General features: G+C 51.5%; 1 protein-coding gene across 2 annotated transcripts in view; it reads right to left on the reverse strand.

Moving 5' to 3' along the window:
- EXOG (exo/endonuclease G) overlaps positions 1-14547 on the reverse strand; it is a 118269-nt gene extending 103722 nt beyond the window's left edge. The window contains exon 1 of one of the 2 annotated variants that reach the window (XM_029588413.1): positions 14315-14547. In XM_029588413.1, coding sequence (XP_029444273.1) covers positions 14315-14441 — 127 coding nt within the window. In that variant the 5' untranslated portion in view covers positions 14442-14547. Of the gene's footprint in view, positions 1-8402; positions 8626-14314 lie in introns of those variants that run through there. The other variant, XM_029588412.1, reaches the window with a different exon arrangement.
- Between the last annotated feature and the right edge of the window lie 244 nt (positions 14548-14791).

Here is a 14791-nt window from a genome sequence, read left to right on the forward strand (position 1 = left end):
TTAAATCTCAAAGAATCTAGAAGTTTCAAACATGCCTTAGTGAGCATGTGCAGCTGTAGTCATCACCCTGCTCCCTAAGGCAGAGTCCCTCAGCCCATAATATACCTAATACATGGAGAAACCAACTCCCAGAGGAGGCAGGTGGGTTTCGTGAGGATTAACATCCTGCTGTCCTCTGAGAACACCCACTACAGGTAAGCAACTCTTCTTTCTCCGAGGACAAGCAGGATGGTAGTCCTCGCCATGGGTAAATCCCAAGCTAAAGGTTGTCCAAGCAGGACAAAGTGGGAAACTGCACCGTGCTGAAAGCATCATCTCCAGGCGGGAAAAGAGTTGGGTTCCTCAAAGAGAAAAGCATATAAAAGTCTGAGACAGAAAACCAAAATGCGTAGCAGAGACGCCTAAGGCAGGGGAGTGATGCGAGTGCCAGCAAGAAACACTTCACATCACAGAAAACATTACAAGCAGGGTTTCAGGTTCTCCTAGATACAGGAAAAAGTCTAGAAATGTAAACAAGAGAAGGACTCCTGGACGAAGACCACACAGTTTCCTTCGGTGTTCCAAGATAACCGAAAAACCGACTGGAGCCCAATAACTTCCCAGAAAAAAACTGCTGTCCACTGACATCCAAAGAACAGAATGTCTCTGCAGAAGTGTGCCCATGTTTGGCTAATAAGCATAATAGACAAAAAACCCAAGCAATGCTTGGAAGAATAATCAGCAATAATGGCAGGGTCTGTGACAGACCCTACGTTGCAAGCACCAGACATAGCTGACCAGCAGAACAGCATCAAGAGTTTCAGGGGATGAATGGAAAATCCTGAATGGGATTGCTAGCTCAGACCCCTGAACAGGGAGATACTTTAGGCCTGAAGCTCACCCACACTGACCTCTGTAAAGGGTAGAGCTATCCAGCCATTTTATAGGATAGTTCAGGAGAGTAGGAAAACCCTTTGGGCTAAAGGCAGTATTGGCCAGAGCTTGGCGACTATAGGGAAAGTGTGGTGTATACACTAAGATATACCACAAATGCCTTAGCTTTTTTTCTCCCCCCCCCCCCCCGACATTCAACTGGAACTTGGAAAGAGCGAAGAACACAAGGATGCAGACTGCTGGACTGCCAGGGTAAGCACAATTCACTAGAATCTTTGGTGATACCAAGAATGCCAGGCATGCCTGCAGGCACAGGCTCTGCAGCCTTGACACACTCCATTGGTGCCCAGAGGAACCGATGACTGCTAGCACCATCAACTGTTCTCCTCGGCTCACCTATCCATCATCCAAGGACATCGATGCTGGGAGCTCGATGGCATCCCTTCACCAGCGGCTATGAATGATAATCGCCTCACTAGCATTCAGTAGCACCAATGATGCACGAATCCAGGTGGGGCCTCTGATGACCCCCGATTCCAGTGGCTCGGTGCCCCCAAGAGCATCGGCATCCATGGTGCCCGATAGCCGTAGGCCAGTGATGGGACAGCACAATGCCCCTCAGTGCCCCATCAGGACACCACCAAGGAGCTTTGAGGGCACCAGACCACTATGCCTGGATGCCTCGGCATACCAGGATGCCTTGAGTAAATGACAACCCTGGTGCTCGATCTGTTCAAGGCTGAAATCCCTGTCACTTGATGGCTTCAGTGGCACTCAAGGGCTCTCAAGAGCCCCGGCAGTCGATGGCGTCGGGGATGACCAGAGTGCTCAATGGCAATCCCAGTGCCTTTTGGTGGTGCTAGACATTGAGAGAGCAGCAACAAAAAACATCTGTGGCCAACATGCTCAGTGACCCTGCACCTCGACAGCATCGAGGCCATGCAAATTGACAGCATCGAAGGTGGTCACTCATGCACCTCGATGGGATCGAGGACATTTATGGCATGAATGGCACTGAGGCATGGATGGCATCGGTACCGAGGGGGACCATGGCGCTTGATGGCAGACCCGGTTCCTGACACTAGAGGTCGGTGACACTACTCCACCACCTCGAGACCAAAGGCATTTGATGACTCCGGTGCATCGAGACTCCATATCCACAGATGCCTACGGCACAGAAAGCCCTTATGGCAGAGAGGGCAGTCACGCACCCCGATGGCCTCAAGGGTGACCATGGCAGTCCTGGTCCCTGACAGGGTCCTGACATCAATGTGTCAGATCAACAGTGCATAGGTCACAGATGTGCATGGGCAACCGTTACTGGAAATAGCACCAAATGCGCGGCAGCAAGCTGCTTGCCCATGCTCCTGCTCACCCTCTCTCACAAGGAGACTGCATGGCCATCACTGGCAAGCAAGAATAGTGTGATCCTTGATCTCTGCACTGTCTGAACCTCCATCGATGCCAATTGATCAGTGAAATGACATGGAGCTCCTGTCCAGGTAAAATTCATGCGACTTGAATATAGTCATGATATTAAGTCATGATCTGACTTAATATAGTCAGGGGAACGAAAGATTTAAAAAAAAAATTTTTTTTTAAAGGCCGGCGGTCAAGTTCGCGAAATGGATGCTCAGTTAACCAGTGTTCGTTTTCCGAACCCATGGCTGTGTGCCAATTAGAAAGACAGACATCAATACATTTAGCATCCATTTTCTTAACCAGCGGCCAGCAGACTTTTCCCTGGTGCCAGATGACAAGTAGGCACTAGGGACGCGCAATTGACCTTAGCGCCTCCTTGACAGCGTGACCCCTAATATTAATAATGCACGACGCCCCCAGAAGAGGTGCCTAGGGGATGTGTTACGAAAGTGAGCGCCAAAAACTCAGCACCCACTTTCAGCGCTTTTTTTTTTGCATTGGCCCCTTGGAGATCAAAGTTCCATGCCGGGCTCCATCCGATGATGTCATCCATTTGTGAGGACTACCATCCTACTTGTCCTCGGAGAATGCCTGTTAAGAGGTCTGATAAAAGACAAGCACAGCAATAGCAGCCCAATGCGACTTGATTTATGAAATTAAAAAAAGACCAAAACGTCTATGTAGAAATTGTCTAAACACTAAAAAGTGAATTTTAAAAGCCCGACACACGCCAAAACAGGAGATACGCAAATATGTCAGGCCTGCGCAAGGCGAGCGAATTTAAAAACCAACTGGATGTGTGTTATCTCTCGCTGCACACACAAAAAAATGTTTCCAAGAAAGGGGCGCGGCATGGGCTTTCCTGGATTTCACATTGAAACCATGCACAAGTGCATGTAGGGATCCCCTGCCGCATAACTTTACTTCTGCTATGGATGGCGTGCAGGTCATAAAACAAAAAAAAAATACAAAGATCAGCAAGGTTTTAGGGGTATGACGGCTAACGGGGAGAAAGAGGCTATTTAATTAGGCAGGTTAGGGAGTCCTATCCCTTCCCTGGGCGAACTGGGAAATGGTCAGTTGCGTGTCTGCTTAAAATTGCGTGCACATGCCTAGCCTATTTTATACCATGCACGCATGTCATAAAATAGCCACATCCGTGGGAGCGAACCAGCAAACGTGAACACATGTGCACCCACACACCTGTTTAAACGTTACCATCTAAGAGGGGGACACGTTAAAAAGGGGGTTTTTCTTAACGGATACAGCTAAAAGCTGTACTTGCTAATTTTTTTTTTTTTAAAACATAAGATTTAATTACATGGCAAGAAAAATCTTGAACAAAAATAACATCCAGCATAAATATTATCACCTGAAATGGAAAGAAACTGCAAAAAGGAACACCACAACCATGATCGGTGTTCTACAAGTCCACACATGAAAAGGATTCCAAGTCTTAATGTCAAAGATAAAATACTGCCCAAGGCTGTAAAGAAAGTTAATACGGGCATCCAGGACATCACTCTCTCACATCCACCCTTTTACATTCCTCAATAATCACAGACAATGGGAGTTTGGGTTTAACAAGGCCACAGCTTTAATAATAACCTGGAGGCCCGAGCCCCAATAACATTACAAAGTCAACAACAACAATCTTCCAGCCGTCCGCCACTCCTCTAGCAAGACGACTCTCCACCAGCCGCTCGGCTCGCCTTTTGCCTCCACACCAGATTCAGACTCCAACCACCTTCCAGCAAAGGAGCCAACCCAGTGTGCCACCGCCGCCATCTAGCAAGTAGCCAGGCCTGCCAATGACTCCCGCCACCTTCTAGCAAGGAGTTCACCACCAAAGCACTCCTCAGCAGTACATCTCTTTTAAATCATCCCGTGAATCCAACATCTCATCAATATATAAACAGTGTACCGCCAACATTGGCTCGGGCCATCCGCCATAGACACGGACATGAAATGTCTGTGACCCCCCAAAGATGCGGCCAAATTACAAAGGGAAGAACTCCTCTAAGGCCTCCTGAATCGAATTGAGGAATAGGTCCATCCCGAGAAACGAAAGGTGTACACCATCCTTTCCAAACAACCCAGCTACCGACCCCCAGGACCATTCATAACGAATGTGCCTGCCACCCATCCGCACCAACCAGGCCCCAATCTGCTGGTTGGCTTTGGATCTACTGCGACGCCAAATTACCTTATCCGATTCAGAAGGCCTTATCAAAATATCAGACCAACACACCACAACTGATGGTAACATCATAGAAATCATCATGAGATCCTTTCGGACCATACTGATAAACTGCCTGGCGGGCAGCTTACCCCAATCATTGCCCCCCAGGTGAATTACCACCGCCCGAGGCAGCCCCAGCCGCTCGCGCGCCTCCCACACGCAAGGGATCAGCTCATCCCAAACCATGCCCCGCCGTCCCAGCCAATGTACCCGAGCCCCCCTCTTGTGTAAGTCCAAGTGCGGCCCGTAAGGTCGGCCGCAAGCATGTCTGTGGGCCCAGTGGGTATAAGAATGCCCCACAATCCACGCTGCCTTCCCCGTTGCGTCTGCACCTGGAAAGAAACAAGAGTTAATACGGTTCTCTACCGCCCCGCGCCGAGGCGAACATACCCCTGAAAGGCATTAGATCGCCACCGCCCTATTCGCTGAATCACTGCCCCAGGCAAACCCGCCTCCGCCGCCGCGGTCGCCGCGCCGATCCGGAAGGAATGAGTCCCGAAACGGCCGACTACCAAACCCACTGACGCCAATGCCTCACGAAGAACCCTTTCAAATTGAAACCGCGTCAACGGGCGAAGATCCGCATGAATCAAAAACTGACCCCACCCAGGGGCCCGCAACCGACAATACTGCGCAGCGTTGAACACCGGGCACGTACACAAACCAGGCACTGCCCGTAGCTCCACCGACATCCCCTTGCCAGCCTGATCGGTTTTGGATCTAGGGATGAAGATCCTCACTGATCGGGTAGTGACCCGCACATGTCGCGCCAATAAACCCGGACTGTCCAGGCTGACCGCCGACCGCGCCACCAGTTCGCTAATTTGAAAGGCCCCAAAAAAGGCAAGCACGAAGGCCAACCGAAATAACAACGTCTCATACGACGAGAAACATATGCCCGGCAAAGCCTCCCACAGCCTCAGCAAGATATCGTGAGTGATCGGTAGACGCCTGTCCACGCGACGCCCCACTTCTCTAGCCCATCCCACCAAGACTCGACGCACAACAAATCTACCCGCTGGGAATCCCCACCCATGGGCCCTCATAAAAAAGGAGAACCCCGCTAACTGCTTGCCCACAGCCGCTTTCGTATAACCGGCCGCTCTAGCAAGCTCCAGGAAACGAAGCAACAACACATCCGACACAGGACCTCCCCGCCACCCCGCCGCATACAGAAATGCTGTCACTTTCCGGGCGCCCCCCACGTAACTTGACCATGTGGACGGGGCTAGTGAAGCCCGCAGCAGGTTCCAGGCCTGGGGAAACCGAACCTCCAGAGGGAAGATGGCACTGCAACTCCGCAAGGATCCGCATCGGGGGCCAATACTCGAAACAACTCCCACTTGAAACGAGAAAGAGAATCGGCCACACCGTTAGCAACCCCCGGCACATGACGAGCCCAAATAGTCACATTTAAAGTCATGCAGCACAAGATCAATTCCCGCAACAACTCCGACACCCTAGCGCACTTGGCAGCCCTCTTATTAATGACTTCAACCACACCCATGTTGTCGCACCAGAAGACAACCCGTCTGCCCTGAAGCCGCGGGCCCCAAATATGCAGGGCCACCACGATCGGAAACAGCTCCAGGAAGGTAATATTCTTCGTGACTCCCGCGGCTATCCACCCCACCGGCCACTCCGCCGCACACCAAGAACCTTGAAAGTATGCTCCAAAGCCGAAAGCCCCCGCCGCGTCAGTAAACAATTCGAGGTCGTGATTAGAAAGCGGATTATCCTGCCAGAGCATCGTCCCATTAAAGTCCACCAAGAACCGATCCCATATCCTCAAATCCTCCCTCATCAAGGCAGTAACTCGGACCCGATGATGGCGCCTCGTCACCCCCGCCATTGCCCTGGTCAAGCGCCGCAGAAAAGCCCTACCCATAGGAATTACACGGCATGCGAAATTCAAACTTCCCACCAGGGACTGCAACTCGAAGAGCGTGAGCTTAGGCCGCTCTAAAGCCCGGCTGACCAACTCTCGCAGCCGAACCACCTTCTCACTGGGTAAACGCGAGACCATCGCTATCGAATCCACCTCAATCCCCAAAAACACCAGCTTAGTACACGGACCCTCCGTCTTACCGGCAGCCAACGGAATGCCAAAATCGCTAGCAACCTCCTGAAAACGGCTCAACAAAGACAAACAATCCGCCGACCCTGCGACTCCCACAAACAGGAAGTCATCCAGGTAATGAACCACATTCGCTGACCCCGCCCGACGGACCACCACCCAATGCAAGAAGGTGCTAAACGCCTCGAAGTAAGCACATGCGATCGAACATCCCATGGGCATACACTTGTCGAAATAGAAAGAATTCCGAAAACGAAATCCCAGTAGGTGAAAATCCCGCGGGTGAACCGGCAACAGCCGGAAAGCCGATTCAATATCGGTTTTTGCCAACAGTGCACCCGGACCACAACGGAAGATCACCCGTACCGCCGAATCAAAAGAAGCGTACCGTACTGCACAAAATGCCTTAGGGATACAGTCATTCACGGAGTCCCCCGCCGGGAAAGACAGGTTATGAATTAAGCGATACTTTCCAGGCTCCCTTTTCGGGATTATCGCCAACGGGGACAACACCAACCCTCGGAACGGCGGCTCCAGGAATGGACCAGCAATCCGCCCCAAAACGAGTTCGCCGCGCAGCTTTTCATCCACTATCTCTACTAACCGATTAACTGACGGACAATTCACCCCGCCCCCCCCAGGGACCCGCTCCCCGCACGGAATCCGAAAACCCTCCGAAAAACCCCTCACCAACAAGTCAGCTCCATCCCGCATCGGGTAGGCCTGCAACCACGGACGCATGGGACCAAGCAGGACGGGAGTGGCCGCCATGCCCCAATCCTCACTTCCCCCCACCCTTGGCGCCGGAAACGACGGCGGATCCATCGCCATGCCGCTTGACACACCTAGATGCGGGATGGGCGGCTCCACAAGTGGTACACGCATGTCGGAACTTACAGTCCGTAAAGGAGCACGTGGAACGGTTAAACCGCCAACAGACATCAGAGCCCCCTGCCCCCGCCTTGCCCGCCCCAAGAGCAGGAAACCCTTGGCGAAAGGGCCGTGTAAAGCCCGCGCCAGCGGTCCCTCCAGTTCCCGAACCACCCCCGACCGCCTTAGAGGCCATTTGAGTCAACCACAAACTCACGTCTTGCGTGCCCCAAGTCATAAACCGATTTTCTTCCATGCGATCCCTAAAGCGCTCATCATAATTGAGCCACGACCACCCATCATAGGTCTTGCTCGCAGCCAATATCGCATCGGCATAGGACAACAACGGACCATACTGTGTCGGGTCACGATGCCCAATCACACTGGCCAGGCGCAGAAAAGACCGAATCCAATTGTGACTATTCCGTGCCACCTTTGCCTGAACTCCTGGAAAACGATCGCTCTTCCCGCGCTTCTTCTTGTGCTTCCGCTTCCCGCGACGCCCCTCCAACAATTGAAAACTATCAATAAATTTGCGGCGCCAAATCTTCCGCCGGAGTGCCCTAGGAACCTCTTCCCATAGCTCCGAAAAAGCAACAAGCGCCGGAGTACTGCAAGAAGCCTCCCCGGGTTTGGCACCAGGCAACACCCCAGTCGCCGAATCAGAAGAGGTGGACGAGGAGGAAGACGAAGAGGAGGAAGTCGACTCCGAAGAACTGTCCCGCTCCCTCCGCCGCTTGGACCTGGATTTTTTCCGAGCCGCCCCGCGGGCCTTACCTGCTGCCAAACCCGCACCCCCCCGATCTTCCATCCCGCTCCTAACCCCTTTGTCCGAGTCCCCCTGTGACCTCTCAGGCAGCACACCAGAATCCGCCATCACCTCCCTAACCCCGTCCCCAGGGAAAAGAAGGAACTCACCTTGGGGAAAATCACTGACTGCCGCCATTCTTGGCACCCCGGACCGCTCCACCATCGCCCGCCGCTCCGCAACTGCAGCCTCATTCCTCCAGGCCTCATACCTCGACGGACCGGGCCCGTCCCCGCCGTCCTCCGCTGAACCCATCTGCGAAGAACCAACAGCAGGCACAGGAGGAGGAGCTACCTGCGAACCGACTGACCGTCTCCCCCCTCTCTCATGAGGACCCCTTTCCACACTCGACCCCCTGTCTAGACCTCGCACCCCGCGTCCAGTCCTCACCCGCCCCGGGGTCCCCCTAGAGAGGCTCCCAGCTGTGTCGCCCCCACCTGCACAGGGCGGCCTAGGAGTCAAAACCTGCTCAGGACCCGCCAGCAACGGCGCAACCTGCCCCTCCCCCGGGATCTCCTCGGCCCCCCTGGCCGGCAGCGACTGGCGGCCCGACTGTAGGAGCCCGCGAGCCACGGCACGCCGCTCATGGCGCCACCCCGAAGGAGAGCGCCGGGACTCCCCCGACCACTCCCACCAGGGCTCCTCGTCACCTGCCCCTTGCCACTCCCCGCTTCCCCCATCAGTATTCTCCCCGGGCCATCCCGGCAGAAGCCCAGCCCCTCGCGACCCCTCAAAGAGGACCTCCCCGCCGGCCCTATCCCACGCCCCCAGACCCGCGGGACCGGGTCTTGCCCCCGTCGCAGGCCCGACCACACCAGTCCCGGCACGCACGGCACTCCCGTAGGCCGCGAAGCCAGCCGACCCCGCCCCTATCGGGCCGGAAGGCCCCGAACCCCCGCGAACCCCAACCAGCGCACCCGGCCGGCTAAGTGCCCTACCTCTGCCGCCCCCCCCGGGAGCGCGAACGCGAGCGAGACCCTCGCGCAGCCCTTCGCCTGCCCGGCCCTGCCTCCACCGCGCGCAGCCGAAACGCTTCTGTCCCTCCACAGCCACCGTCCCCCACCACGGCCACGCCTCCCTCAATCCCCTCGGTCCGCCCCTCGCCTCCGTCCCCCGCAACGCCGCTCACCCGCTCGACATCCAGCGAGACTGGCTCAGGCACTGGCGAAACGCCGCCCTCCTCCCCGTCGCCAGGGACACAGGCCGCCTCCTCCGATGCCATTTCCCGAAGCACCGCCGCCGCTGCCCGCCGCGATCGCCGACCGTCCGCGCCGTCAGCACGCTCACCGCGCGAACCCAGGTACCGCTCAACGCCGAGCCCTTTTCTACGCCTAGCTTCACAGGGGAAACTACCCGTAGAAAACGGCTCTTGCCTCTCGGAGCAGCCGCGCCACAGAGAAGGACTGTGCCGCGTTGCTCCGAGGCAGCCCCTACCCTAAATTCGAGCACGGCTCGCTGGCCAATCGGGATTGGCCAGCACCGCCTCAGCTCCTCCTTCTGCCCTTAACTTTACCTCACTGGTAGCTATCTCACCTTCTCCTGACCCTAACTCCCCCTCAGCTGCCTGTCCCTCAGATGACCCCTGCCTTCCTGGGCCCTTCACCTCTTCCTATGGCGCCCCTACCCCCTAGGGACCTGCCACCTCCCGAGCATGCCTGGGCCCGCATTACCATGGCCTGCCAGTCATGTCGACTGTCAGGCCCTCCAAGATCCAAAAGCTAAAGAGTGTAATTCCTATAATGAACAGTGAGCATAAACAGGAGATTACCAGAGGCAGCTATTAAACAGGCTTATCTCTTAAAAAATGAACAAATTGTTCAGGATTAAAGAAAATATGCCAAGTACTCTGATAAACAGTCAAGAATTGAATAGGAAATCTCAAGAAATGAGCACCTAATTGTACCAACCTAGTGCTTACATTCGAGAAATTTTTGCCAAAAAATCAGCATAAATTAGCTGGCCCGACTTATACACGCGTACACCCCAAAACTTACCGAAAGTCCTCCCCCATGTCAAAACACAAAACCAGCCCCAACCCAAAGCCCACCACCCTTCCTCCCTATGACTGCCCTCCCTATTCAAACCCCCCCCCCCCCCCCCAGACCCACCAAGCTCTCTAGTGGTCTGGCGGGGGGGGGGGCCGGGAGTGAACTGCCCCTCCTGGGCCGTCAGCTGCCGGTAAACAAAATGGCGCTGGCAGCCCTTTGCTCCTACTATGTGACAGGGGCTACTGGTACCATGTGATGGGGTCAGCCAATTTTCAGACTCTGCATCTGGTTTTGGTCCTCCTGCAGATCCAAATCTCACACTTGGGGGCCATCAGGTAACAGAGACTCAGGATTAGGTGCTTCAGGATTCAAATGCCTTGCATGGAGGGGAAGCATTCAGCAACAATCCCAAGGATGTCCTCATTGAAGTAGCTTGCTTATTACGGCGGTTACTACCCCAAACCAATTAGCTAGATACTTCACTTAGATGCAGCTCCAGCACTGCTGTCTGCATCGATGGTGGGGGTGGAAGGGAATTGGAACCAAAAAGTTACCAATAAGGGCCCTGACCTCAGCGGTCTGAGTAACAGATTATGAAAACAAATAGGTGTGAAAGCTTGCTGGGCAGACTGGATGGGCCGTTTGGTCTTCTTCTGCCGTCACTTCTATGTTTCTATAGAAGCAGGAGTCCCACCCACTCTGAGTTATACCAACCACAAAATGATTTTTGGGACCTTTTACTACTCCTATGTATCATTTCTACAGCATTATTTGATGTATAGAAACACGACAAAACCTGCTTAGTAGAGTTTACAACCTAATCAAGATAAACATACAGGGCAAGAGATTTGGGGAATTACATTTATTAAGAAAATGGTTAAAATCAATAAGGCTGAGAGAGGGTTAACTGGGGTTAAGATTTAAAAACAGCCACAAAAGGTCAGTTTTTAAACTGAACTCAGATAAGAAAAGAACAGGCATATGACACATCAACTCAATCTATTTGAAGCACACAATGCAGAAAGAAAGAAAGCACAGAGTCTGGAGCTGGCAGTGGAAAAGGGCAGAGAAGACTGATTTGCCTGATGAGCAGAGTACACAAGAGGATTGTAGAAAGAGACATGGGAGACAGAAATAGTGAGGAGCTTTAGAGTGAAAAACTATCAAAAAGGAGTCTCTTACATCTGCCCATCAAGATAGGAAAAGCAGCACATATAAAAAGCCAAAAATCCCACGAAGCATATAGCAGATAAAGCAGGGCTTGACAAACTGTTCCTGGGGACCCAACAGCCAGTCAGGTTTTCAGGAAATCCACAATGAATATGCATGAGATAAATGTGCACATAATAGAAAAGCTGTACATGCTGCTCGACTAACTGGAAACCATTTTTTTTAAAATGATTCTAACAGTGGCCACGCTGGACCACGTGGAATAATCCACTGGATTCTAATAGGAAAAGTACTAAATGGGCCCAATCCTGCTTAACTTCCAAGATGAGACAAGATCAGCACAAGTCTATTCCCTATTGCTCATGCCCAGAAATATGAAGTGAAATCACCCATTCTATCTGGCTAATAATTTTTTTTTTGGACTTGTCCTTCAGAAACATGCCCAGACCTTGGTTAAACTCAACTTTGCTACTAGCCTTGACCACATTCTTCAGTAACAAATTATTCACTGAATGAAAAATAAACACTTTTTAAAATTTGATTTAAATCTGATACTTCGTTTCATGGACTGTCCTCTAGTCCTAGGAATGTTTGATAAGGGTTAAATAAAAAAAATCTGTTCCCTATTAATTTGTTCTATCCTCACCAATGTTTCTCAGCCACTGGTCCATAGGTCAGTAGTGGTCCTCGGCAGCATTTTTTTGCTGGCCCGCAAAGATGAAATCATTGCACACGGGTGCAGCCTCTCAAGTACCAGCTCCCACCAGATCCACAGCTATGAGTGGAACATTTTCTACTGCCCTAAACCTCCACACTAAAATGGTAGTGGCTTCACATCGCTGCACACTGCTTCCTCTGGATGCAGGGCTAGATTACCAGCATTCTATGGCTCACTATTGCTGGCACTGAACAGCTGATCAGGCCAGCATGCTAAACATGAACATTGGGCTCAGCTAAGTTCTGGACTGTCCCTGCTCTGGCTCTAAGTAAATAAATAAACAAAAACAAAAACAAAACAAAGGGCTGCTGGCTATATAGCCATGAAGGCTGCTGCAAGCATCAGGCCCCTTAAAAGGGACAGTATCTTATAACCATCAAAAAATTATTTTTGGCCCCTAGTTACACTTTGTTTCAAAATAAGAAGACCTGATTTGCCCTCTCCTGTGCTTTAGGTTCAAACACAGCTATTTTGTCATAATTCTTGTAATTAAAACATTAATGGTGGCTGGGTTGAGAATGGAGGAGACTCCTAAATGGGGGAAATGGGCATTACCATCTCCCTCCTTTAGGCAGAGAGGACTCCTGCTTTTCAGCCACAGGAGGGCACTCCTCCATTCTTCAAGGGTTTCCCCTCAATTCTACCAGTCAGCTGGTCCATATCCATTTAGCATGTCAGCCAACCTGTCTTTCACCATCCAGGTGACATCAACAGAGCCTAGCCCAGAACTTTGACTGTACCACACTGAGAATGCCCAATATGCAAACATACCACACATACACAGAGACCCCTTTAGTTTCTTCTTTTCCATAAAGCCCATCAATTGTCGTTCCTCATTCTTCTGCTCTTAAGCCTGTGTGTTTGTCTTTTTTTGGTTGCAGGACCATTTGTCACGGGATTCCGCATTCTTGTTCTATCTCATGGTAGTTTAAATTATGTAGGTTTCTCACTGATCGTCATGATAGAGTAATCCTGACTGTGACCATGACTTGGAAGGAATGACTGTCCCGACTGGAACTGATGGAGAAGCCCTTTGAGTACCGGCTATCTGGTCCATTGGCATCGACATTTAAGGACCACAGACAGATAAGGAGAATGAGGAACTGGGACAAGTAGGCTCTGTCGAACAGAAGAGACTGTAGAGGCCCCTGCTTGGCCACACAGTTTGGTTGCATGCTGGGCATGCTTAGTGTTGCACAGTCAAAGCTCTGGAAACTTTGACATAAAAGTTCCAGGTCAGACTCCAGATGATGTTATCCAGTTGGGATGACTGACATCTTGCTTGTCCTTGGAGAAGTTGCAGTCTCTTCTCCAAGTCAAGAGCTCTAACCAGTTAAGCCTCTCCTCTTAAGTGAGATATTCCATTCCATTTATCAATTTTGTTGCTCTTCTCTTTACTTTTTTAGTATTTTCACATCCTTCTTGAAATGATGTGACCAGACTTGCACACAATACTCAAGGTGCAATCACACTATGGTCGATACAGAGGCATTATATTCTTTTTTCTATTCCTAATATATTTGGGGGGGGGGGGGGGGTTGGCAGCTGCTGCTTTCCAACAGGACTAAGATCTCTTTGCTGAGTAGTAACTCCGAATACGGAGCCCAGCACTGTTTACCCATTGTTTTCCATGTACATCATTTTTCCATCGTAAAAATCAAGTAGCTAAATAGGAGTTTAAAACAACTTTAAACCCTATTTCCTCAAGAGCAAACAAAAAAAAAGTCTGAATAAATAGCATTTTTAGTTTTCTTTTAATTGCTAATAATTACCTAGAAACCTTTTTGGTAGCACTACTGACATAAGATAAGCACTTGCTCCAATACAAGTGCTCCCTCAGAGCAAAATCACAAAGCTGCAGGACCGCGAATTAAGCTATAAATAAATAAGGAAACGTCAAGAGGAAGCAAACCAGGGAAAGAATCCAAGAGCAACATGCACTGAGATCAGAGACTCAAAAGGCGGGACTTTACAATTTGCGGCAGGTTTAAAAACTTGCACATTGCAGCTTTTCTTCTGACGATCTCCAGCCTCCGCTGCCCGGGTAAACCAGAAAGGGCTCGCCCGTCACAAAACCTCTCCGTGGACTCTTTTTAATAGCGAGCACACGGCTGACACAAGGCGCGGGAGAAATGGGGGTCCTCACCATGCGGCTCGGCCGGGCTATGCTGCTGCTGCCACAGCCGCAGGGCGCTGAAGCAAGAAACAGTACTCGCCGCCGCTCCCAACGCGAACCCGCCCAGGAAACGGGATGAGAAGAAAGCGCGTGCCATGCCAGGTCCGGCGCGCGACGATCCGGGAGGATTAGCTCTTGCTACGGATCCTATCTAGCTTCCTGCCCGCCAACTGCACCTCGCTTCCGGCCCCCAACCAGGCAAAGAGAAAACTCCGCCCCCAACCACTCTGATTCAGATACGGGAAACTTTATTGATCTTACAATTTGTACTTGGTTAAAAATTAAAAAAAAAAGGGGGGGGGGAGGGGAGAAGCTACATATTTTAAATTCAAATAAAATTAGAAAGGACAGAAGGGAAATTAAAACTATTTCAGGATCTGGTGATGTTAAGGTGGCCAACTTTTCCATGGACCATAACTGGACACCCACTAAACTTCATGCTTTGGG

Source organism: Rhinatrema bivittatum, chromosome 2, assembly GCF_901001135.1.
Source record: "Rhinatrema bivittatum chromosome 2, aRhiBiv1.1, whole genome shotgun sequence".
Classification (NCBI taxonomy): domain Eukaryota; kingdom Metazoa; phylum Chordata; class Amphibia; order Gymnophiona; family Rhinatrematidae; genus Rhinatrema; species Rhinatrema bivittatum.